The sequence below is a fragment of the Apus apus genome, chromosome 2 (assembly GCF_020740795.1).
Source record: "Apus apus isolate bApuApu2 chromosome 2, bApuApu2.pri.cur, whole genome shotgun sequence".
Classification (NCBI taxonomy): domain Eukaryota; kingdom Metazoa; phylum Chordata; class Aves; order Apodiformes; family Apodidae; genus Apus; species Apus apus.
This window is the reverse complement of record NC_067283.1, coordinates 2556453-2582600: the sequence shown is the minus strand read 5'-3', so window position 1 is coordinate 2582600 and position 26148 is coordinate 2556453. Positions and strand designations below refer to the sequence as shown.

Sequence of the window (26148 nt, the reverse complement as noted above, 5' to 3'; positions counted from 1 at the left end):
CTGCTGCAGGAGAAATCTAGAAGATAAATTCTCCCCTACGAAGAAGTCTCTACCTCAACAGCCAAGATTTAGCTTGGAGGGAGGTAGAAATTAGGAGGCATATAACTATGAAGAAAAGATGGGATCTCCTGCCCATTCCACCTTCTCTCCCATTGCCTAGCTGTCTCTCTACAGCTTCTCATCCTAACAGCTGCTTGGGCACACCACGGACAGACCTGGGTGAACACCCCACTTCATCCAACCACTGACAGCAGAACTTTGCCTCCTCCGCAGCCTCAACTCTGGAGAAGGTCTCTGGAAGAGCTGGGAGTCATTTTCCTATGGGAAAATACCTGTTTAACTCCATGCAATGGCTGGTGTCTGCAGGGCAGTTTGATTTGGTTCAGTTTCATGGCCTTTTATCTTCCCAAAGCGATATCTTTAAGCCATCAAGGGAATAATTGCCATAGTGCAGAACCTAGGACTGGATTCACAACTCCTAGCTCTTGCGGAATGCTCATACTGTAACACTGAATATCCCCAGAATCATCAAATCCCAGATTTTCAGCACCAAAACCTCTCTTTAAAGCTAAAAAAGTGACTCAAAGCTCACAGTGTTTCTCCCGCATTTGAATTTAAGGATCGGGACATGACAAGCACACGACCAATGTATTATAATCCATGGACACCTCTGTGACAATGGACCTGAATGCACTGAAAACACCAAAATTATTTTAGATCAAGTGGCAGAAGAAATTGTTCTCTGAGATTTGCTAACACAGAAATCTGGCAATTCTTACCTAAGACTTCAGCACTTCTGCCTGCAAGGCTGATGTGGTGGGTGCTGATTGAGAGATGTCTGTACCAAGTTGCCTTTTGTGGTGTGGTTGTCTCTGCTGTCCCCTCCTAAAATTAAACCCTGACTGCTTTAGTTCTGCACGTGAAGCCCCTTGTAAGGAGTGGAAACAATTCTGGAGACTTCAGAATGCTTTGGAGAAGACTGCCAGTGTGGAGCAGGACACTCAGCCAAAAGAGGTACATCAGGGGGCAGAACAGAAAATGGCATGCACTTCCCTCCCCATGTTTTTCTTTTGTCTCAGAAAGAGAAGCCCCCACATCCTAAAACTAAGCCAAAACAAGAAAAAAAAAAACCCAACCCCAAAAAACCCCAAACTCCTAAAGTTTTCATTTCTTTCATAGAAAGAAAGAAAAGAGGTCACGTTCACCCCTCACAGGTAATTCCACTGTCTTCAAAGAGGTTGGATGTGGAACTAGTGGGGCCTGTCAACCCATCTTTTCAGCTAAAGGAAAGGCAGAAGAAGGCTCTAGGTTCGACTTAGACCATCTTAAATGAGGCCCAATGTAGGCATGATGATGTATAGGGAGGGATGGCACCTCACTCATCATTGACTCTATCTTTCATACAAGCACAGAGGCAACCCTGACTTAAGACATATCATGTAGGCAGTGGAGTGGGATCTTAGTTTTCCAAAGACACTTCTGGAATTCATGTGTATTAGAAAGATATGGCCCAAATTCCTTCTCCAAAGCAGTGGAGTCTGATGTAAGCCTAGCATGTGCACTCAATGTGCTTCCATCAGGCTGTGTCTCTTCCCTCCTCATAGGAGGACAGAGTCAAACCCAGGACTAGGACCCTCAGGTGCCCTTGGGGTGAATAATAGAATTCACACCAGCATTTTTCATTGACTTTAGTAGCAGCTGCTCAACCCTTTACATTACGTCATCATGGTGGATGACTAACTACATGGTAAAACCAAACAAATGTGCATAGAGTTTGTTAAAAATCCCTTGGATGTGGTGGAAGTCCCCAGCCACTGAGCTGCTTCAAGCCTGACCCAGCTTTGAACAGGGTATGACTTCCAGCCCATCTCAGCTGATGATCAGATTGTAGCTTCACCTCCTTGACTCATGGTGGACCACATCATCAGACTGTACCCATCTAAGAGCTCATCATCTAGTATGAGCTCATCAGCTAAAGTCAGTGGACAGACAGAGGTACACCCAGAGGGCAATTTACCAAACATAGCTTAGATACAATCCTAAGCTATAATGAATCACCTTCTGGACTCGTTTCTTGTCATTGATCCCAGCAGAAAACTCCATCAATATCTTAAACTAGATGACATGGTCAGATGAAATAAATTCCACTGTTGCAGTCAAAATCTGTTTGTCCACGTCAAGAGGCAATTGCTCAGCAAATGCCTCACGTGGGCTATTTTCTTTTTCCTTCCCCATTCTTCCCAAAGAGTTTCACCTGCTAGTGATGTTGGGCTTGGTTCTGATGCAAAAGCAGAAGCTGTGGATCTTTGCATGTTGTGGATGGGCTGGGGTCAGAGTCCAGCTCCCACATACGGAAGCCAAGTCCTTCAACCCATTACTTCATTGGTAATGTATAAAAGAAGGAGTCTGAAATCACCTTGCTTAAAAATATTAGGGTAAAATTAGTTGCGAGTGTGACCCTGCTGAAGTCAATGCATTCAGAGTGACTGTGACCTGCAATGATTTGCATCTTCACTGTTGGGACACTGTTCACTGACAGAAGCTCCTGGTGGGATGTGTCTAACATCTCTCTCTGTGCCTAGCACTGCATCATATTAAGTATGTCAGACTTGTTTTCCCTTGTCCCATCTTTTCCAGTTTGTCGATGTCTTTCACCATATATGTGGTTTTCTTCAGCATTTGCTTCCCTGGGAGCCTGTGTTTGAATATTGATTCTCCTGGTAATTTTCCCCTGCTGTAGCTTCCTTCTGTATTTGCCATAATGATCAGATTTTCCTTTTGTCCCAGTTTTGTCTCACAAAAATCAGTCATGCACCCATCAATTGGTCCATTTTCCTCTCAGCTTTTATCACTTTCTACCAGTTGGTGTCTGACCATCCACTGGGTGCAAGGTTTAAGTGTACAGATATGATTGAATGGTTTTCTCCCCACTTTTTCTTAGTCTCTCTTGATCTCTTCCTCTCTCCTTTCCTCTCCCTTCTGTCTCTTGTCTCTGCTCTTATTTCATTGCAGCTTTTTTTTTTCTTTTTTTTTTTCTTTTTTTCAGATCATTGATAGAAGTACCTCCATCAATAAGCAAAGCTTGCTGGTGCCCTTGGGCACAGCCCTGAGACAAATGGGTGACGCATCAACTGCACCAGCCTAGGAGTAGTCCCAGGAGACGCTGTTGACTCAGACTCAACCCTTGGAGGCATCATTTCCTCCTGTTTTCTCTCTGATGGGATTAAGCTCTGTTTGTTCCCTGCCTCTTCTGCATACTCCCTCCTTTGGTTCCCGGGAAGAAGCTGACATGCAGGGAGAGAAGAGCACTCTGATTTCTCTACTTTGATGTCCAAGAGTTAATTAGCCAACAGCCATGACTACATTGCCATGAAAAGATTCTTTTGGGTCACTGGGAGCTTGGTCATGCCCCGTTCCCTTTCCTGCACTGAAGAGGAGGAAAAAAATGCCAAGTCCTTTTCTCAAGAGAGGAACCCAGAGGAACTGGTAAGGCAAAGAGGACATAGAACAAGTGCATCTGAGGTTGAAGAGGCTGCAACTCCTTCCTTGATTCACTCATTGACACCAGTATTGACTAGGAATACTCAAGCAGAGTTACAGTGCTGTAAATAGTGGGGTGATGGGCTGAGATTCATGCCTGAAACCAGCGTGGCTGAAGGACACCTTGGTGCCCATGGAGGAGATGAAAGCTGTTTCTGAAGCCTCGCAATCCTGATCTGAAATCAGCAGCAGAGCAGCATGCAAAGACGGGGAGTCAGAAGTGAACAGCAGAGATGGGCCAGTGCTGCAAAGTTGGAATGTGGCTCTGAGTCCAAACTTGTACAGAGTCTGGGTTGTTTAAGATTCTGGGTTTTGTGCTTTTTAATCTGTGTCACTTTTAGAGACTGGAATGGCTGTAGAAATTAGGTGTGGAACAAAATTTGGCTGGAGTCTTAAACTGTTCCAGCTTGTGGGGGGTGGTGGTGGTGGGCAGGTTCACCATCACATAAATTAAAGGGTGACAAGCAGTCCTTCAGAGTCATGTTCCTGACAGACTTGTGGTCTAAGGCTTTTTCTAAGTGCCCAGGAGGAAGTTTGCATGAGGTGCAGAGAGAAGATGGATTAAGTGCACTTTCCACTGTTGGTGACGATGTTCTCTAACAAGGTGGGACGTGTGAACACTTTCCCTTTCCTCCTCTACGGGAACAAGCTGGGATGCTGAGGAGCTGGATGCCTTATGCCCAGCAGCGAGTGTCTAGCCCCAGGAGTCTTGCTCTCCATCACATGTTTCTAAGGAAGGCTCTTTGTCAGAGCCAAGTACTGAGCCACAGCTGGAGCAACATCTCCTTTTGTGGGACTGTCTCCTTCTCAATGCACACACCAAGTCCTCTTCACTTCACTTATCAGGCACTGAACTTTTCCATACTGTGCACATCGCCTGTGTGGCAACAGGGAATTTGCAGGAGAGCATAAGCAGTTGGTTCCTCTCCCTCTCCTTCTGCTTCCCTCCCTCTCTACAGGTGTCACTGCATGCTATGTCAAATCTGGCAGAAGTTACTATACTAAAAAGTTCATGTGAAGAGTCTGCCCACTCTTCAGCTCTATTTATATATTTGTAGACTTCTCTGGTTCCAGGGCAAAAGCAAAGGAGGATCTGCATATTTTTTATTATTATTATTTTTTAAATAATTATTTTATCTGCTTTTATTTCTTTTGCTGCTGCTGTTGTTGTTGCTCGTATTATCCACAGAGTCGGGCGATTTGGGTGTGTAGATGGAGCTCAGGAAGCTTAGTGCTGCTCTCCAACACAGCCTCTGCCTGGCTGAGGGAAAAGGAGATGCTTAGGAAAACACAAGTCTTTCAAAGGACACTTAATCACACGAGTCACTTCAGGTGGGTGGGAGCAGAGCAAACCCATGCTGTTGCTGATGGTCTCCTTTCGAACTCTGCATTGTCGGCTGGTTGAAGAACTGTTGTCTCCTACGGGAGGCATCGTTGGGGCGTAACTTGTGTGACTGCCAGATGTACTTTGGGATAGCCCAGAAGTCATTAGACCTATTCTATCCAACCAGTTTTAGCCTTTTTAAAAGTTTTTATTCTTTTAATATCAAAAAAGTAGACTTCTCTCATGTCTGCAACCTCGGAGGAAGTAGGCTCGAATCCGTTTCTCCGTTTGGAGCCCAGAGAAGGGTTTTGCCTGCTTTATTTGCACGTGTGGACATCGTAGACTCGTATGCACTCCTGGCAGCGGACGTAGCAGCACCAGTGGAAGATACAATGACACTTCTCTTTACGTTTCTCAGTCCTCGTGTTGTGCCCACGGCCGCAGCACAAAAGGTCGCAACCATCAATCCCGTGGGAAGTGACATTACAGATCCTGTCACGGGTCCCAAAGGAACCTGTCTCAGGATTGGGCTCACAAAAGTTTGGTGAATTCTCATAGTAAACCAGGTCCTTCTCAGTTGGAGCCTTGAAGAAGTTGTATTTGGGTCTGAGGGTCTCGACCCAGCCACGGGATTCCCGGTGTTTTTCCACCACCATTTCAGAAGCACTGTCGTACTTGTCCTTGAGGTAGTCACCAATGACCCTGAAGTCTGGCTGAGACCACCAGCAGGTTTTCACTTCACAGCTGCCAGAGAGGCCGTGACATTTGCACTTAAGATGCATGAGTTCAATAATAGACTGAAAAAGAGGAAAAGAAAGGCAATCACTTTATCTTTCAGTCACTGCTCTGCACAGATATCTGAGGCAGATAAAACCTCTGCAATTTTATTATTTTCAGTGACTACAGCTGATTCCCCCCCAACTTTAAGCATCTCCCAAGAGCTTTCTCTAAGGGCTGAAGTAATTTCTGTGCATATTGACTTCCGTCTTATTAACATTCACGGGTGAATATTGCAGTCCTGCTACCCAGGAACACAATTCAGACACTTCTGGGCAGAGAAGTGAAGAACACAGAAATCTTCTAAAAACAGTATTTTCATAAATGAAAAATACAGCTGGGAAACTACGGCAATATGAAATGTCCTAATGATCTAGTCCAGAATTCCATTTATGTATGTTTTCATTAAGCAAATAAAGTTCTAGCTTTGTTTGTGGCTATGTTTAGAAGCCTGAAAAGTAATGTTTTTATTTTTAAGCCACTCATTATTTTTTCTGAAACCATTCGGAAGAAAAATAAACATGACCCCAACTTTTGATTTTGAATATAAAACACTACCCTGGAACATATGGAAAGGTGATTACTGATCTCAGAAATGTATTATTTGCTTTTTATCTCTTACGAAATTAATATAAAGGTTTCTAGAGGTGTTGTCCTCCGGTATTCTGAGGTGGGAGACAGCCTTATGCAACTTGCTTGATAATCTGCATTTTCAGACTGATCAGCAAATTTCCAGGTACGTGAACAGACTAGTGCCAGCCTGAGTCCAAAAGATTTGCCATGAATCAGCACCTTGGTGCTCACCAGGTGCTTTCCTGGGTTATTTACGGAGTATCACCCGCCGCAAAGGAGGTTGTAATTAGCGATGAGAGAGAACCACAAAATGTTTGGTTCATATAATCATGCTGAACTTAATCAAAGCCTACCTGGTGGTAGGGTTTGAATTCATATGGGAACTAAGATGAAACATTGCCTATGGCTCAGGTTTAGCTGGAAACGCTTGAGCATGGAGACACAGAAGAGCTACCCCATAAAGGCTGGCACTGTGAGAATGGAAAACACCAGTGCTTTATAAAGCAGTAGGGTTTCAGAAAGTGATGTGACATCTGCTCCCTAATCTTTGGTATCTCTAAAATATTAAAAAATGCCCTTAATGTCAAGTAACAAGACTTACAATAAAAAAAAAGCCCTCTGCAGGCCTGTGATCACAGGAAGGATTGCTCAAAGATCAGTTTTTCCCATGATTCTCACGTGAAGGCCAACTCCTTCTTTCTACTCTACCCACTCCTTTTTATCTGATTATCTGTCCCAACAACTGCCACCAGCAATGGACCATACCCTGGGGTACCTGAAATAAATTGGGTCAGTGCTGAAGGAAACCACGTTACTGTTTTTGGTCATCTTTATTGTGGACAATTTTTGTTTCTTCCGTTATTTCATTTTGAAGAGTTGTCTTCCGCATTTCAGACCAGCTCTCCTACGGTGTGAGGTGGGATAACACCACTGGGGATGGACGGTGTTCACCTGAGGTGCTCACACCGAAGTCCTACACTGCCTGAGGACAGCTATTTCCAGGCACAGTGCAACTGTAGTGGCTTTGCTATAGCTCACTGCACAGCTGGACGTCTTAAGCATGTGTAAGGCCCACTCCTGAGGGAAGAAGACCATATTAATCTCTTTTGATTACAGTGAGGTATCTTTCATCCACTAAGGGATAAACTATCCCAAGTTTATTATTAGGGAAAAAAATGCTGTTAACTCAGACAATATGGTCTCCATTAGTAGGAGTTTCGTGACTGAATTTCACAAATGGTTTCCCATAGATTACATTATTCTGGCATTCTTGAGATGAAAAATGATTGTCCTACTGCAGGAATTGTTCCACCTTATGGAAAAGATTCACTATGTACAAGGCAGTTACTGTGATGAGGGCAACACTTCGTGCTTTCAGTTCCCTTGTACATTTTTTTCCCATGGCTGTTTTCAATGAAAACTCATCAGTTGGCTTTGGGGCATGGTCCAAGTTTAATCAGGTGGCACCAGAATCACATTTGTTCCCATTTTCTTTAAATATTCCCTGGGAAATGAAACCATGTTGAGAAGAGGAGTGGTGGGAAATGGTCTCCTGCTCTTCCCCACCCTCAAGCCTGTAGAGCAGAGTGGTGATCCCAGGGGATTGGACAATTTCACTCAAACAGGATTCAGTTGCCCAAGCCCATGCATTTAACACCATTTATGAGCTTCAGGGGTGTCTAAGGCATCAGTCCTAAGATGGCAGAGAACTTGCAGAAGACACACAGTTTTTCCCAGTAGCAGTCCAAGGACAGGCTGTATAGTTCAGGGTGCATTAGTTTATACTAAAATGCATTTACTTCAGCAGCTGAATCCTCCTCATAAACCCTGGCCCATCTTTCTTAGCTCTGGATGTCTGCAGATAGACATCTCTGGCTGTCCAGCTCACCTTCTTCCTAAAGCCAGCTGAGGTGGACAGGCTCAGTTAGGACACTGTTAACTGAACCATTTCAAATTACTTCTTCAATCTGGGATGAAATCTCATCTTAGACCTGTCTGTCTTGATCCAGTCTCTATAAAGACATGTGGAACACTGACTCCAAGTCATTTACATTTGGATGTGTAAGTTTACCTACAGTTTTCAGAGGTCAAGTCAATCCATCCCCTCCCTGACAAGAACTATGATAGGGCAGGTATAATTTCATTATATGAAACAGCCCAGATTTAGGCTTGGTTCTTCCCTCCCACTGTTCATTGTGGCAGGTAAGAAAAGGATTAAAGGGAGATTGAGAAAAGTGAAACTGAATGTCCTTTACCGTCCTTCCGGCTTCATTGTTGTGCCTGTTCATGGCTGAGCGAGCGTCTGGTCTGTTCTCTCGGGCGTCTGCAAACTCCCGAGACACCATGCTCCCAAACTCCACGTCCTCACTGCAGCCCCCCCATTTCCAGCCTTCCCCAGGGGAGCCCTTGTGGCGGGTGTCACAGCCGCAGATGGTGGCCGAGCCCTCAGCGCAGGATCTGGTCACGGCGAAAGCCACTCCGGCAGAGGCAATGGCATGGACAAAGGCTGATTCCCTGGTGGCTGTGAAAGAGAGAATCCAATGAGTAGTGGCCAGTGAAGGGATCACACACGGCTGTGATCTGCCTTGTGGATGCCTTGTCTTGAGGGCATGGCAGAAGACCAGGAAACTCTCCTTTTCCCTGTGGTCCGGCTTGGACCTACTCCAAAGACATTTTTTTATACTAGGAAATCAGCTCCTGTGTAGACAGAGCCAGGCTTGCTTCAAGCCCACAGAGGTCAGCCAAGAAGTTTTGACTAAGGTCATCATAAGGTCATAGGTTGAGGCTGTGGCAAACCATAAAGCCCGGGAAACCTGAGTTCCAGAGGCCATAGAGAAAATGCCATCTGGTACTTTGCAGACAGTGCACTATGTAGCCATACCCTGAGCTGCAGCCTTGGCATCAGATGCTCAGAATTTGGACTGTGTTTCCATAACATGGAAAATGCAGGTCTCCACTTAGTGACAACTTCCATGCTTAGTGGTGGGACCTACACAAGGTAAAGCACCTCTTCCTTCTCAACTGGGAAAACTGTCGACGGCTAGAAGGTAGGAAAATGTCAGGGTGGACAGATACTCCCCAGTCCCCAGTATGGAACTAAACATTGTCTTCACCCTCCATCCTGAAGCCACCTTCTTTTTCCCAGGCTTTCTAGCTCACTTGGAGACAATGGTCAATATACGGTGTCTTGCATCTATCCAGTTTTGTTCACTTGCTTAATTGAGGCCTGTGCCAAAGGGAATAGAGATGAGTTTTCCTTTTCTGCTCATTGCCTCAGGGTGGTGCGTGGCATCATCCAAAATATTTCATGGTTAGGGATTGAGGAGCTGAGGTGTCTGTGGAGACCCTCCCTCAAAACCTTTCACTCTGCTGGGGCTGGGTGGGGAAGGGCAGCTCAGTATTAGTCTGGATATCAGTGCTTTTCCTTCACTGTACCAAAATGAAACCCAAATATTTCAGACTGCTCTGTAAATGGGAAATACACAAAAAATACCAGTTTTTATTCCACCCCCCTCCACCCTGCCCAGTTTTGGTTTCATTATGTTTCTTCACTCAGTAGAAATGACACCACACCTCAGAAAACACCACTGCAATGTTTTTTGGCTTCAGCAAAATGACATTTTTACCATGAACAGGGCTGTTCTTAAACCCTTGAGGCAATTCTAAGAATACACAATGACTCTGATAACTGGCCTCCCTTAACCTCCTATACCATTCCCCACACAGTCTCTCCTCATGCTTATGGAAAGCTGGGGAGTGTCTTTTTACAGGGGCTTGCAGTGAGAGGACAAGGGGTAATGGTTTTAAGCTGAAAGAAGAGACACTTAGGTTAGAGATCAGGCATAAATTCTTCAGTGTAAGGGTGGTGAGACACTGGAACAGGCTGCCCAGAGATTTTGTGGGAGCTCCAACCCTGGAGGTGTTCAAGGGCAGGTTGGATGGGGTTGTGAGCAGCCTGTTCTAGCGAAAGGTGTCCCTGCCCATGCAGGGGAGTTGAAACTCGATGATCTTTAAGGTCCCTTCCAACTCAAAAAATTCTGTGATTCTGTGACCAGGTAGCCAAGAAAACATGTTGTCTCTGACACCTTTCAGATGTTGTCAAATCCAAGTCAAATGTGTCAAATCCAAGTCAAAAGTGACATTAGGCTAGGATAATGTTGAAATATTAATAGATTTATAAAGGCAGAAGATCAAGTTTTCAGTTGATGCAGCTTCACCAGTTTCTACTGAATCACAGAATGGTTTGGATTGGAAAGGACCTTAAAGATCATCTAGTTCCAACTGAGCTTTGCATCAGCTGATGAGGTGCTTACTCAAAACCACTAAAACATTCTCTGCACCATATTTTGCTGATCTGAGCATTCCCTGGGCATTTTGGCTTAATCTTTACCTTCTGGATGCTTCCAGGCTTTACTAACACAGGGAGAGTCTAATAAGCCAAGCCAAAAAGCCAACATGTTCTTGGGGAGAAATCAAAACTGCATGCTTGCAGAGCAGTCCCGGCTGGATTGAAGGCTGGAGCAAGAACTTGTGCAGCACCTCTTTGCTTTGGGAAGACTACCAAACACAACAATATGCAAATCAAATAATGTGCATGAACTTACAAGCCGAAGGTATGAGCAATGTCCTGGAACATGTTGTCAACGCACATCATGAGGTTAGTAAGTCACCAAGGGCTAGAACCAAAAAAGGAAAACGCAGGAACCCTCAGTTCCACAATGTGATTTTGAAAAACCCTTGTTCAGCATCTGTCCAGCCTGAAGGATCCAGCTTCCTGCAAATGGTGACCATGCAGTTCCTGAAATGTGCGAAAGCATGTGCAGATGAGTCCAGTTCTAACAGGACTTGGGACTTGGCATCTTGCACTTGCCTAAGCCTAGGTAGGATCCAGAAACCAAATCTTAGGGGTGGGGAGCTTGGTATGATGTCTCTAAAGACGCTGATGACCAGCCTTGTGGGCTGTAAAAAGCAAAGGCTTCTAGTAGAAGCCAGTCAAATAAACCGGTGAGATGAATGCCATTATCCTCTGTTAGGAAGGCAGAGGATATAGGACCTGACCAGTGAACATATAACACACCTTCCACCTCCTCCCATGGTGACCTAATTAATCTTGAAACCTTTTAATCTTGAAACCAATGGACATAAGAGAAAGATGATAATTCTTCTTCATCTTCTGCCACCTTCTGACAACTGTAGTGGTCAAAGTATGTGCTTGGGTAGGTTATCTCTCATCATGTGGGAGTCACCCCTTCGTCTGCTCAGGAGGAGAGAACCTGCAGGCTTTTGGCTACTTGGGAAGGTGCTGTAGCTGCTGAACTGATGTTTGCAAGTGCTGTGAAGAACCCCTGTTCCTTGCAGTGCTAGGATTGACAAGAAAGCATTTAGAGACAAGATCTTTGTGCAGAAAGCCTTCTCCTGCATAGGGATGACAGAGGTGGCCTTGGCTTAGAAGTCCACAGGTCATGGATCTCACCTGGGCTTTAGCAGGAGCCATTAACTGAGAACAGAGGTGTTTGTGCATACAAGTGCAGAGCTCATCAAGCCCCCCAGCAGCTTCAGGCAATGCAGCCTGCAGAATTTCTTCATTTTCCAGGACTTGGTGGCAGCAGAACAAGGAGTTATAGGAGCATTGTATGTAGATACTCAATTCTGCCTAACTCCCAGGTCTGTTACCTAAACTCTGCACTGTTCCTAGCCCTCACTGCAAGCCTTCATCTCCAGGAATGTATTGGTAGGATTTGCTTTAAGAAGCACCGATTTTACTCAGCTCTTCTCTTCCCAGAAAGAGCCCGATGCTTTTTACAGCCCGTATATACGCAATAATCACTCCTCTGCTTTTGAAATGCAGCCACCCCTGGGGTGGAGTGCAGCCACCACTTAACAGCACACAACAGGAAGCAAATAGCATTGTATCTGATCCTAACTACCTGGGGAATGCAGGCAGGCAGAGAGAAGAAGCTGAAATCTGGCCCCGGGCGCTGAGGTTAGGAGTTTGTCTCTTGAGAAAGTTGAAGCGATCCTTTAATGACTTCATGAAATTAGGGCACTGGGTTTACATCTGCTACCCCTAACTTTAAGGCACCGAGTTCAATATTGACGCAGATGGAAGAAAGCCATGGCCTGACTCTCGTCCTGCCACCTCCAAACTTACAGGACTGTCCTGCCATTACTAAGTAGACCTGACCCTGCTGAGCTCTGAAGAGCTCCCCGGGTTGTAGCCAGAGGCGGGGTGGCTGCAGGAATGGAGAAGGAGTGTATAGAGATACAGATAAGCAGAAGGAAAGCATGCACTTGTGATGGAAATGAGGGGTTATTAAGTTGCCATATAAAAATGCAAGAGACTTAGCAAAGATAACAGGAAAGTGCAGTATATTTGTCAGGTCGCCTCATTCCTCTCTGGATGGTTCTGGTAGCAGGAGACAAACAGCTCATTATGGCTTGAGGAGACATTCTGGAAAGTCATCTGCCAAGGGAAGGTTAATAGGGACTAAAATCTCATGAGGATGTTAAGAGCATTTTAACCACTTTGCTTTCAGTGCAGAACAAGGTCACCAAAGCTCTAGCTTCAGCTTGTTTAATTCCTGCCTTGTCCTGAGTTTCCCTGCAGGGCTTAGATACTTGGATGGCTGGTGCTCCAAGGTACCCCATTTTGGACCCTTTGGGGGTTTGTCTAATGGTGAAAAACATGTTTATCTTATAAAGGGCCTTTAGAGATGCTTTGTAGCCACCCACTCATGTAGACATCTCCAAGTCACTGGTCACTTCTGGTGATAGTGTCCCAAGCAGCTAAATCTGAGGCTGTGAGCATGACTATCTCATGCAGACCACCTCTGACCACCCTGCCTCAGAAGCAGAAACATCTTCAGATGCAAAACTACTCATCTGGGCAGTATCAACATGAGAATTCAGAGGCCTGTGGATGATTTCCTTCTTTCACAGGGTCTTTTTACGTGACTTTGGGAAAATCCTTTGGTCAGTCTGTGCCTCTACTTCCTTATCCATAAACTTGAGGACAATCCTGCTTATCTTTTCAGGAACCTGCAATGCTAAATTTACTGATGTCATCAGAATTGTGGACAGAAGGTGTTGGAGCTGAACAAAGGGTCATCAAGATGTGGGATGAGGAAGGCAAACGAATAACTGCATAAATATCTTGACTGTCTAATATATGAAACCTGGTCTCTTGGGTTCTGCTGCCCAGACAGTGACTTGTTTTTCCTCTTTCTCAGAATGACTAAATGATTAACCCCAGGTCAGGTAGATATCCCAGATATGAGGGAGGAAGGACTATGATGAAGTAAAAGGATGAACATAATGGTTTATTTTGGTCTTAAGAAGATACAGTCCCATTTTACTACCTTTGTACCATAGTACTGAGCTCTGTTGCACACTTGTCACCTTAAATATTTCTATTCTGTCTGCACAGTGGCCTGGTGGTAACAGAAGGTTCTTGGGACAGGGCTACACAACCCAGTTTCAGGTGTGTCAGGAGATGAAGTTTCAAGTCTTGTGTCCCAGACCACAGCTCAAAGAGCCAGGTGACATTTTAGAAAGTGGTTCTAGGTTTCAGACCTCAGCAGCATGGAGAACAGATAGCCAAGCAGTAGAGGTGGGTCCTGCTCTAAAAACTTCCCACTCATCATCTGGCTTTCCTAGATGGTCCTCCTGAAGTTGTGGAAGCTCCTTTGCATGGGCAACCTTGATGTCTCTGGGACAACTACTGATTCTGTTCTGTGGAGACAAACCTCCCATACTAACAATGTTTTACTGCCCAGGACCTTGTCACCATTATTTTTGAAACATGTCCTTTGGAGTAAAACACCAACTTAATGCTTTTTTGGGGTGGATAATATATTAACAACATAAAAAATTACACGATTGTCCCAGATTACTCTGGAGATGTATGACAGTGAAGAAAACAATTCCCACAACTTAGCCACTCCCCCCCAGCCACCATTAGCATGTCTGCTCTTGAATGGAGGATCCTAATCCCAATTCTACACTAGGAAAGACAATGCAATGGCATGGATGCAAGCCTTGAACTTCTGACATCACAGACTTCTTGAGTGATCCTGGGAAAGTCAGTCAGCAAGTGGGTTAAAATGGAGAAAATATCATATCTGCTTAGCAGGACTGCAGGGAGGAGACATTCTGTTTTCTCTCACCTTTGTTTTTCAAAGTTAAACAGAAAGCTATGTGTTGTGTCAGCTAGTTCAGATACCCAGACACCTATCTCTGAGGGGCAGAAGATGTAAAGTCTTTCCAATATTTGTCTGGTAGGGCATGTACCCAGGGATTGTGAGAAAGGGTTTCAATTCCCTCCTTGGCCCGAGGGGATACAAACCCACAGCTTTCATGCTAGGATTTGCACAACAGTTGACACTACATTGACTCTGGGTTAACAAAAGTGAATCTAAATAAACCCCTAGAACTAAGAAACTGTAAATGAAACTGGGAGCAGGAGTGCTTCTTGTTTTTGGAGCCAGCAGCAACATTCCTCTTACACTGGGGGCCTGTCCTAAAACTTCAGTCTCCCCCTGATTACTATAGTTAGGGTCCTTCTTGCAGGTTAGACATCATGTTGACTACAGGAGAGGAAGGTGTTATCCAGAGGAGGAAGATGGTGAGGAATTTGTGAAGTGAACTTGGAGAGTTTCAGAAGCCCAGTCTTTGACTCAAGGTGAGGTGGATTTATTTTTTTTTTTTTACTGTAGTATAAAGAGGACTACCCAGCTGATATCAACACACTGTAGTTTCCTCCTTGAATCTGGAGAGAACCACCTCTCCTAGATATGGGAGGAGAGCTGTGCCATTCCCTTGTGGGGACAGTCACCCATAAGCACCTCCTTGGTGAAAACTAAACCAGAAGAGCTTGAATGAAAGACCACGTAGCATCACTTTAGAGGGAAAAGGGTACCAGAAAAGTTTAATAGCAAATGCTCCTCACCATGGGTGCAGGAGCTGAAGTACTGATGGTGTAAGGTCAGTGCCTGCTCCTTACTTGCAACTACAGTAAAGGCAAGGCTGAAGAAAGGCCTCAGCTCTAAAGGGTACCTCTCAGAGATAACTCAGGCAAAAGCCTCATCAGATATTAAGCAGATGGTGACTCCCAAGAGCGGTGGGTTTCTTTAGACTCACACTGAGAGCTTTGCAGGCACAGCTAGCTTCTGAAGAGCAGAAGTGAAATCCAATGGAACTGGTGAGTCAGACCTTAGAGGAGCTGCAAAAACATGTGCAGAGTTTGCTATTGGCTGATGCAGATATGACCAGCATTGCCTCTGGCCCTGAAATCCTTGTATAGGACAGGAAGAGGACCACCAGCAGCAGTGCAGCCTTGCTTTTCCCAGATACCAGGAGAAAACACTCCAGTCCCCTCAGCCATGCTGGCCCCTGTGCTAAACTTGCCAATGGGCAGAATCCTCAGAGTCAAGAACCAAGGGCTCAGGACATGGGGATGATGTCACCCATCTTTCAATGCTCGTCACACTAGACCAATCCCCTTAGCCTGATGAGGAAATAAAAGAAGGGTCATGTCTCAGAGCATGGAACATATTTATCCTCAGGGAAAGGAGGAGGGAAGGTCAGAAAAAAATGTTAAAAGGCTTTTTTTTTTTTTTTTTCTTAAATGATCACAACGAAGCAAATCACTTGCCAATCAGAATTATTAAATATTGGCACAACATCAGGTGAAGATGGAGAAGAGGGAACCCTTTGGCACACGCCAGCTGACAGATCCATCCACACTGCAGAGATAGTGCCCAAGTGCTGGAGGGAAACAAGTGTTGTTCCCATAGTAGAGGAGGAGGATCACAGAGATGTCACGGCTGCTGGTGAGCCTGACATTGCTTGTGGGGAAAATACTGGGAACGTTGGAAACAAAATATTGGCTCTTGTAGCCTCGGAGGCAGGCGAGCTTCAGCTTCACCACATTCCTCTTGATTGTAGCAATAGAGGATCTGATCTCAGATAAACCAACTGAAAGGGTTTTACATAAGCTGCTTGGCTCAGCCTCAAACTTCCTTCAGGACCTCTCCACAGAGGCCCCTGTTTCAGTGTCTGTGTTTCCCCTGACCCATCCTCACCAATCTCAACATGTTGGCCTCCTGCTACAGCATCTTCTGGCCTGGCACTGAAGGCTCCTCCATCACCCCCTTACCCCAAAAAGGATTTTTTGTATCACACTTGTTGTTTCCTTTCAAAGATGCACGTTTTAACCATTAGGGAAGGTGGAGAGAAGCGAGTTCTGTCTTTGGATGTGCTCAACAAAACAAATACAAAAGGAGGGGACAAGTCAGTGTTCCTGGTGGGAGGATGAAACATTTCAAATAATACATTCCCAAATTTAACAGCACGTGCTGTATTTGTACTGAGTATACTGGAAAATGCTTTCAAAAAGTCAAAGCTTTAGGAAGAGGTCCTGAGCTTGTTTAAAGCTTTAATTTCTTTACTTGGTGTCACTCCAAGTCTAAATGCCAAGAAGCCATGTGCCCTGGCCCTGATTTTCTGCTCAGTCACAGCAGTGTCAGGCGTGCTGTGAAGTTCTTGCTGTTATTCTGAGAAGGCTCTGGAGGCTTTAGGAAGATCAGAGCCTGGTGACTGCCTCACACAGTTGGCTACAAATGCTGCACAAAGTCCTCCTCTGGACACAAGTGGCTCTGAACTCTGCCTCAATTTTCCCATTTTCAGAAGTGGACAAAATTCATGTATCATGGCACATAAAAAACCCCTCATGGATTCATTCAAAAGATGATCACAATTGACAGACATCTCAGATCACATCGGGCATACTGTCCATACAGGACAGAGACAAAAGGCTCGACTTAGCTATTAGGAAGGAAATATTTCCTGTGAAGGTGGTGAGACACTGGCATAGGCTTCCCAGAAAAGCTGTGGCTGCCCCATCCTTGGATGTGTTCAAGGCCAGGTTGGATGGGGCTTGGAGCAACCTGGTCTAGTGGGAGGTGTCTGTGCAGATGGCAGGGGGTTGGAACTAGACGATCTTTAAGGTCCCTTCCAACCCAAATCTTTCTGTGATTCTATGAATCTACATTAACTTTGAGTCTCCTTTCAGCCTACAACATTACAGAAGACATGGGCAAAAGGGAGGACTTTTCTCCTCACCCAGTGCTGCACAATGCCTTAATACCTTAGGACCTTGCTCAACAGGGCTCTCCATGTGAATATCAGTACCTCGAGCTGCCTGTGTGCTGAGCTGTGTGGACATGGCTACTTTCTTATCAGCACCTCATCTGAACTTATAGCCATTGTAGATCTAGGTATTAGTATCTCCAGGACTTTCTGTGTGTTGCGCAAAGAAGACATGTCCAGAACTACATAATCCTCTGTCAGCTTTCTCCAGAAGAGCAAGGTTGTGTGGGATCCCTTGTATGCAGAAGGATCACTAAGTCCATTTCTAAGACTACAGTCTCAATGCAGACTTAAGAGACTGACATTAATCATTTGGAGCCATGCACCAGTGAAACCCAAACACCAGCTGCTGTTGTCAGGAGTGCAGACTTGTCTCAGGTCCCCTAGTCTGTAGCAGCATTTCCTAAGTGGGTTTATCCCCAAGTCTCCAAAGCATGCTTTACAAAAGCACCAGACCTTGGGTGCTGCAGGTGATCATGGCTTTCAGGTCTAACCCTTAAGTGGGGTGGGGGTGGCTCCAAGATGTAGTGGTGGGAGAAATGCTGCTTTGGAGCACCCACACTGCAGCAAGTGATACCAGCAAGGAGCTGCCCCATGGATCCACAGGCTGTGCCCTTCTTCACACTGAGCCATGCCAACATCATGCCCAGCTGATTCTGCATGTTTCTCATCAAAATCCAGCTCCGGGGTTTGTTTGGCCTTTTTATCCTTTTAAAAAATCAGGCCCCAAGATGCAAAGATTTATGCAAATATAAAGCATAATAACAAGAAGCTAACCACAGTTTTGCATATCTTAAAGGAGAGGTTAGGTTTGGGTCCCATCTGTGTTTTGAACAAAGTTCTGATTGAGTTCTTGTTTCCTCTGAACCAGCGTGCTAGTGTCAACACATCCCTGGGAAGATGAAAGGCCCTAAAAAGACATTTGATCAGATTAGCTGTGATTCAGATCATTGGAGGGAAATTATTAAATGGGCAGTTCCTGCCAGGGAACATGAAGGTGATACAGATAAGAGGGAATGTTGGGTTGAAGGAGGTTGGATCAACACAGCTTGTAAAATTCTGAAGGCCAAGTTCCCGCGAAATATCTGAAGAGTGTTTTAGTTTTTTTGGTGTTATTTTATTATTTTATTTTAATTTATTTTTTTTTTTATTTACCTTTTTCCTGCTGGCTGCTCATGGTTATCTTAGCACCCAGCACAACAAAGTTGCAACCTCCAGCACAGTGCTCATGCTTCCAGACCTTTCAGGCTCTACCTGTTTCAGGTAGAGCCAGACTGTCAGACACTGGAGCAGCCTGGGAGCCTTGTGCCTGGCTTTGGGAGCAGGGCCTGTGCTCCCTGCCACCCTTGGAGCCTGTGTGAGCCCAGAGTGGGTTGAGGGCTGGAATGCTCTTGCTAATTAGCTACTGTCAAAATAACCCCAGGTGATCAGGTAACCAGACCCCCAAGATAGGCAAATCAGCAGGACGGTCTGGTATCAGTAACCCAAGTCTGATACCTGCAAAGCAAACATCTCTTTATCTCTCTCTCCATCACCCTATCTCTCCGTTGATCTAATCATTACCATGTATGTCTCCTTGCCTACCCTGCTTAATGCAAGCATGTTTTATCTGTCTTTCTGTTGGCTTGGTCATGTGTGAAACACTCAGTGTCTGATCCCCCCTGCTTCTTCTTCTGAATATTTCATGGCTGTGTTGAGTCCTGAAACAACACAGACCTCTCGGCCCATTGAACCACCCAAATTACCTCACACTCCTCGTCTCCCCAACCAACCGATGTCCCTGGGAGGCTCTAGACAAAAGGAAGCTGTGTGCCAATTGGGGGTTATTAGCAGAGATACAGCACGCTCATTGTGGCAAGACTAAGTCCTTAATGAAAGGGGAAGGAGCAGGGAAGGACTGGGGTGAAATTCTCTGGGGCTGGTTCCAGGTTAAAAGATCATTGGGGTCCCTTCTGGCCTCAGAAAAAAAAAAAAGACAAGAAAAAATGGAAAAAAACCCCAGTTCCCTACAACCCCTATGCAAAACAGCCCCATTGGTCGATAGGATATGGGGAAGAAAAAACAAAAAAGGGAAAAAAATTGTATTCTGTTATCAGAAGCAACATGGGCTAACAAAAGGACTGCCTTCGCCCACCTGAGAATGGAATGTGAGGCTCCATTTTGCTGCTCTGATCGTATTTGACAGCCCCCCTCGAGACTGCCTGGTTGGTATGGCAAATCGTCCTTATTACCTGCTGGGGTGAATGAATCCCCCTTTGTGCTGGCACTGTCACGCTGCATTAGGTTGACAATGGCTCGAGATATTTTATATGAAATTTGCCCTCACTTGTGATTAGCCAGCACCAACTAAGTCATAGCAACCTAGAACTATGCATTGGCCGGGCCCCGTTGTCGGCCGAAAGGGAAATCCCTATTCAAATGGTTTAATAAAACAATCTAAAGGGCGTGTGAATCGTGAAAAGCATTTTCACTTTTCTCTTTAGCTTAATCTCATGGTCGCTGGGATATTGTGCTCTGAGCAGACCCCAGCAGGGTGTGGGCTAAGGTCCCCCATCAACTTCTTTTACAGCCTCCTTTTCTGCGAGTTAATGATATACCGGTGTGATTGCCTCCCGCAGCAAGAAGAAACACGCATTTGATGAAAAGGATGGACCTCCTAACACATCCTAAATGGCAACAATTTCTCATCCAAAGGTCACAGGTCATAACCTGGATTTTGAATCACCACCCAGATCTTTTTCAAAGCCCTGCTAAAGCTGGGGGATTCTGCAAGGCCATTTTACACACAGAGACACACACACACAGACATCGCGTTATCTCCAGAGGTTCCCGCTCTGCTTGAGGCCTGAGCTTAGTGTTTGGAAACAATTGGATTTTCCCCTGGTTTTGGGCTACAGTTTGCTGCCTTTTGTGTCCTCTCAACCCTGGGCTGCAAGGCAGGGAACAGCACAAGAAGGCAATGGGCAGTGCAGAGATGCATGGTGTCTCTGCAAGACACCTCCTGAGCATCCCCAGGCGGGCACCCAGAGCTCAGCAGCACCCAAGGTACAGACAAGACCTTTGGTTACATCAAGAGCTGGCTGTTCACCGAAAACCAGCCACACTCCCAGCCCTGAGCATCACCTCTAGCCAGGCTTCAAGGTTTCAAAACTCTCCTTATTCACTGGCAGGTTTGGGAAACCTCCCCCAGTGCTGACTCCTCCATAAGCAAGATCTCCCATGCACAGGCAAGAAGCAGCCACAGAAATTCAGCTGTGGAGTGGGAGGAGGGGGGAAGGATAAGCCTAGGGTTCCCCTTTGGTATTTTTGCTCCTCTTCATGGCCGTGATGAGAAGCAGAGGAGGACAATGGGTGCAGGGTCTCCGCAAGGCTAGCTGAAAGCTGGGTGCTCATCTGAAATGTTTCCCTGAAGAGAGGAACATTTTGTGTCTGCAAAATGAGGCTGGAAATCCCCGGGGAAACAAGCTCCCTCATGAACCTCGCTCAGCTGAGCTTCCAAGCACAATCCAAAGGTGAAAGGGAAAGCAGCACAGGAACCTGTTGTGTTTTACCTGCTTTTCTTTCCCTTTCCCTATTTCCCCCCCTTCCCATTATGAAACCTTGGGCCAGGTGAGGGGTTCCTTGGTTGATTGTATGTCAATATCCTCCCTTGATTTTTTCCCACTGGAGCTCAGCACAATGAAAAGCAGCCTGGGCTGTCACAAGGGACCCTTTTGGCTTTTGAAATCTACATTAGCCTCTCCTAAAAGGTGTTCACATGAGCTTTGGTATGTTTCCACTGCAGCTCTCCACGTAATTGTAAGCTATCTGGGGCAAGGAGTGATTTTGTTATTATGTGCTTGTACAGTATTTAGCACAATGGGGCCCTGATCTCTGCTTGGGGCCTCAGAGTCTACTGTAATGGAAATAATTAACCATAATAGAGCTGGGCAAATATCTTAATAAAACCATGGAATCAATTTGAGGCAATTAAGCAATTTTTCGGCTTGCAGAAGTTTTTGCTTTACAGGCTCAATTTGGAGAAGGGCGAGGGGGGTTTGCATCCTGGGAGAACTGCAGGGAACTTCTCACCCTCCTGAAGCAGGCTTTGGCAAGCTGCTTTTCTTTTTCTTTTATTATTATTATTTTTTTTAAGTTTCACCCAGTTGGAGAGGCAGAAAAGTTTTATGCAGCTCCCAAAGCACAGAAGTCCCTTTTTCTAAATAGCCCCTGGGAGGAAGCACAGTTTGGAGGCTGGATTTGTGTTTCCTGAAGGAGAAGGGGCTTAGACCTAAGCAGCGTGACTTTTCAACAGCTCATCTGCCCTGTCTCTGCCCCAGCTGGCCACCTAGGAAATAGAAAGCAATCGTTATCTTCCTGCTTTCTAATCCCAAGCACTTGAGGAGTCAGCGAGCTGCTAAAGCAATGGGGATTGCAGAGCTATTTAGACAGAGGAATAAGAAAATAGCAAAGCCTGGGATACAGACTGGATGATTTACAAGCAATTATAAGTCAGCAGATAAGCTTTGGATGACAGATACTCTGATTACAGTTGTATAATTTTCAAGTGGAAAAGGGAGCTAAATATATTGAACACTTGTCTAAAGTTGTATTTGATTCTGTACTTGTCATAGAGGGAGTGCATATGAGGACACTACAGTAAGGAGCACTTGTTCTAAAGGTGGAACCCTCAGCACAAGAAGGACATGGAGATGTTAGAGTTAGTCCAGAGGAGGCCAGGAAGATGATCAGAGGGCTGGAGCAGCTCTGCTATGGAGACAGGTTGAGAGTTGGGGTTATTCATCCTGGAGAAGAGAAGGCTCTGGGAGACCTTAGAGCACCTTCCAGTTCCTGAAGGGGCTCCAGGAAAGCCAAAGAGGGACTTTTTACAAGGGTATGAGGTGATAGGATGAGGGGGAATGGTTTCAAGCTGAAAGAGGGGAGATTAAGATGAGATACTAAGAAGAAATTCTTTGCTGGGAGGGTGGTGAGACACTGGAACAGGCTGTGCAGGGAAGTTGTGGCTGCCCCATCCCTGGAAGTGTTCAAGGCCAGGTTTAGACGTAGCTTAGAGCAACCTGGCTTAGTGGAGATGTCCCTGCCCAATGCAGAGGGGTTGGAACTAGATGATCTTGAAGATTTCTTCCAACCCAAACCATTCTGTGACTCCATAAAACTAAGAAATCTACTGGCTCACTCTGCCAAAACAGTAACTTCAAGAAACGAACTACACCACCCTTTTCTGAAGGGAACAGCTGTACCCTCCATGAACATATTTGCTGGCCACGTGGATGCAGACCCTGAACTTTGTAATGCATAGCTCTTTCTTCTATGGCCAAGCCTTTGTAGGAACTTTTACTACAAATAGTCATGTTCTAAAAGGCATTCCCTTAAATCTTCCAGTCCAAGGAATATACAATTAGAATAATCACCACAGAAAAAGTGAAAAATAAATAAATAAAGACATACTTCCCTAAACCATTATGCATTGACTGTATGGCTAAAACAAGTCTGTGAACTGGAGATCAACCTGGTGTTGGTCCCAGACTCGGATAAATTAGGCTTACTGCTTTAAAACTGAAGAAAAAGTTCTGCACCAAAATGCTTTCAAACTAGAGCTCATCCTCCACTGCAGGTACGTGCTGATAATGGCTCATTTTAGCTATCATGAAGAGTTAGCTTGTCATTTGGATGGGCTGAAGATGTGTCATCAGTTTGATTTGGGAAGCTGAGCCAAACGTGGAAGGTGACTACCTGGCCAGGAGAATACCTGGCAAGACAAAGAGTTTGAGCTCTTGGTGAATATAAATCCACAGAACTGAGACACATGGAAATTTTCTGTGGGTTTCACTGTCAGATGAAACACAGGGGTTATACAATTATAATATCAACAATAAAATAGCAATAACCTGTGTCTACTTAGGATTTAAATGAGTGAAGCTCTCAGACACAAAACCACTGTCCACCTTGCCCCCACAAATGTGAATGGGCTACTAGTCATGGACAACTGTTCACCCACATGCCTGTGACCACACTGGTGTAGCAAGCCATTCTCATCCTGTGGTGTGCACAAATGCCACATATTCTTACTGCAGGGACAAGAAGACAGGTCAAGGAGTGAGCTCTCTTCAAGTGAAACATCTGTGTTTGGAGAATGCCCTGGTTTTTCTGATGCCCACCAAGAAGCTCTCAGAGATTATGATTACTATTCCCCACTAAGCCACACTGATTTTTGAACTGGTGACCCCAAAGCCATTTCAAAATTGTGGATAGATGCTGTTAATCCTTGGTTGTCCTTCTGCTACATGATCACTTTCATGACCAGAATGGCAGCATAATTGTTTCAGCATCTGACAGCTTCTTGGCCTCCAAAAGAAAAACTTCCTGTAGAAGAAAAAGATACCAGACACCTCCAGACAACTTTCTCAACCGGTCATCATTTGGATTCATAAGATAAACCAAATTCTTATGTTTACCTTATTTTTGCCAAGGTTTCTTAAGCTTGAATAACATCCACCTACTTAATTACAGAGATGAAGTCTCCTCACCCAGCTCCGTGCCATACACTTGTCAGCCCCCATGGTGAGTGGAGCTGGAAGTGTGCAGAGATGCTCTCTCCTATGGAGATTATCTCTTCCAGTCTGAACTGCACTTGAGTTTTGCCCTCCCAGGCAAGGCAACTGATGGGCACCCTGAATATGAATAACCACCAGGTAGGGACTGGAGCTTCTCTGAAGAGAGACAGGGCTGTGACCAAGTGGGATGAAGGAGCAGGTGCTGTGTTTTTTTCATACAGCTTCAATCTCATTTTCTGGATTCATATATTTAACCCGTTTTAAGCCAAATGATAACATTTTCTTTGATGAAACATTCTCTTCCTCAGGCTATACTCATTATGGCAATTTTGCCTCTTTTCTTTACATTGCAAGGCTTTTTCAGAGCTTCATCAACTTGATTGCAAGAAAACTTGCAATCCCATCTCATGCTTCTCATTCTTGCTTCTTTTAATTCACCAAATGCCTGCTAGCTCCTATGTCAGCCCTGCCTTTTTATTTGAAAACTGGACAAGAAGTTATTCCTGATTTTGCACCCTAAATGCTCATGTAATTCTGCTACAGGTTCTTAAAGAGCATCCATACCCCATGGCTATGGGTGTGTGCAGAGTTGGTGGGAACAACTCATGGCTTCATATGCAGCAGGGTAACTTGGGGGGAAAGGAAGGGTGATGACCTGTTCCGCCTACTTCATCTTCGATGACTTCAGTGGGAGTGAAAGGGATTCGTCAAACTGCTGGAGGAACTCAGTACCTTAAGGGTTTCCTGACAGTGCACATTGCTTTCATCCCTGCCTGTCTTAAAGCAACGAAATCAAAGCTATGCATCTTGCAGTCTCTTGGGATGGGAGCTGGGAAGGATTCATCTTTAAATGTGAGCTCCCTTGGTGGCAGCACTGCTGCCGTCGTATGTAATGAGTGGGGGTAGATGATACATGAAGTGCAGGAAAAAAACCACCCAGAACAACCAAGAACCCTTAGGAAATGTCTTTGAAAATCAGTTACTGAATAAATCGGGTAAAGTAAAAAATATATTTTGGCCAAGAGCAGAATAACATGGGGACTGATTCTCTTGGCCTGGTGTAAAACAGAATAGCCTTTATCTAATTCAGTGGGAAGGCAGAAAAGTTAAGTCAGAGTCATTAGGGATACATCTTGGTATAGAAGTGGGTTTTTTTTCCTCAAAAAACCTAACTTTTTCTAATGAGACACCTCAGTTCTTTTTATTTTAAATGAAACTGATGTCTAGATGCACTGCCAGGCTCAAAACCTCCTCAAGAAAAACCTTAAAATCATAGATATCAGACTTAGACCTTGCACCCTTCTGCCCAAAGGCAGGATCTGCTCTGCCTAAACTATCCCTGACAGATGTTTGTCTAACCTGTTCTTGAAAACCTCCCAGGTCGAAGCTTCCACCCCTTCCCCAGGCAATCTATCCTCATGCTTCACTGCCCTGACCGTTAGACTTCTCTTCCTAAAGCCTAGCCCCAGACCCCCAGCTGAGATTGAAGTGGACATGGAGGAGAACTTGTCAAATGAGCCCAGGCAAACCAAAAGAGAAAGAGATGGAAGTGCAACGAAGAGAGGAAAACAAAGTAATGCTGCAAAGTTGTGTAGCAGATCCGTGGCAGAGCTGGGAATCCAGTTCAGGTCCCTGGGCTCCATGACTTATGCCTGTGTAGGCGAGGGAGCTCTTACCTTATTAATCCCACTGGGTTCCTTGCCTTTCTCCTGGCCTTTTTATCAATGCTCCCTCTTCTCACTTGCTTCCATCTCTCATGTTAATTTTCCTTGCCTTTCAACATCTCACATGTGCCCTCAGAGGGAGAAGCTGTTGTAACATACACAGTCTTTGACTGATTCATCCCTTTGCTTATATATGACTAACACTCATGCTATTTTTTTCTAACTGTGTCAATTGATGTACATTTAATATGTAAAAATTTAATTAAAGTGTTATTCATATAAAAATATCTGGGCCAATTTAATGTTGTTTTTTTTTTTTTTAATACCCAAAGGGAATATTCCAATTAGGGACTAAATGCCAGCAAACACTGTCAGATATTTTTTTCCCCCATCTCTAATCAAAGCAGCAGGTTTTGATATTACAAAGAAAAAGCCACCAAAACCACAACAATATTCACAGGCATTCACTCTGCAGGTGCAGAGATCAATCCTGACAGAAGCTGAGAACTTCCAGCTCTTGGAGGAAACCAGTGCAAGTTACTCTGAGGAGAAGCCAACTACATACCCA

The 26148-nt window shown here is 45.0% G+C and overlaps 1 protein-coding gene across 1 annotated transcript in view; it reads right to left on the bottom strand.

Moving 5' to 3' along the window:
- Positions 1–5173: 5173 nt before the first annotated feature.
- Positions 5174–26148, bottom strand: part of WNT3A (Wnt family member 3A) — a 90287-nt gene continuing 69312 nt past the window's right edge. Inside the window, exons 3-4 of the mRNA XM_051610772.1 lie at positions 8470–8735; positions 5174–5661 (exon numbers count right to left, since the gene is read on the bottom strand). Coding sequence (XP_051466732.1) covers positions 5182–5661; positions 8470–8735 — 746 coding nt within the window. The 3' untranslated portion in view covers positions 5174–5181. The remainder of the gene's footprint in view (positions 5662–8469; positions 8736–26148) is intronic.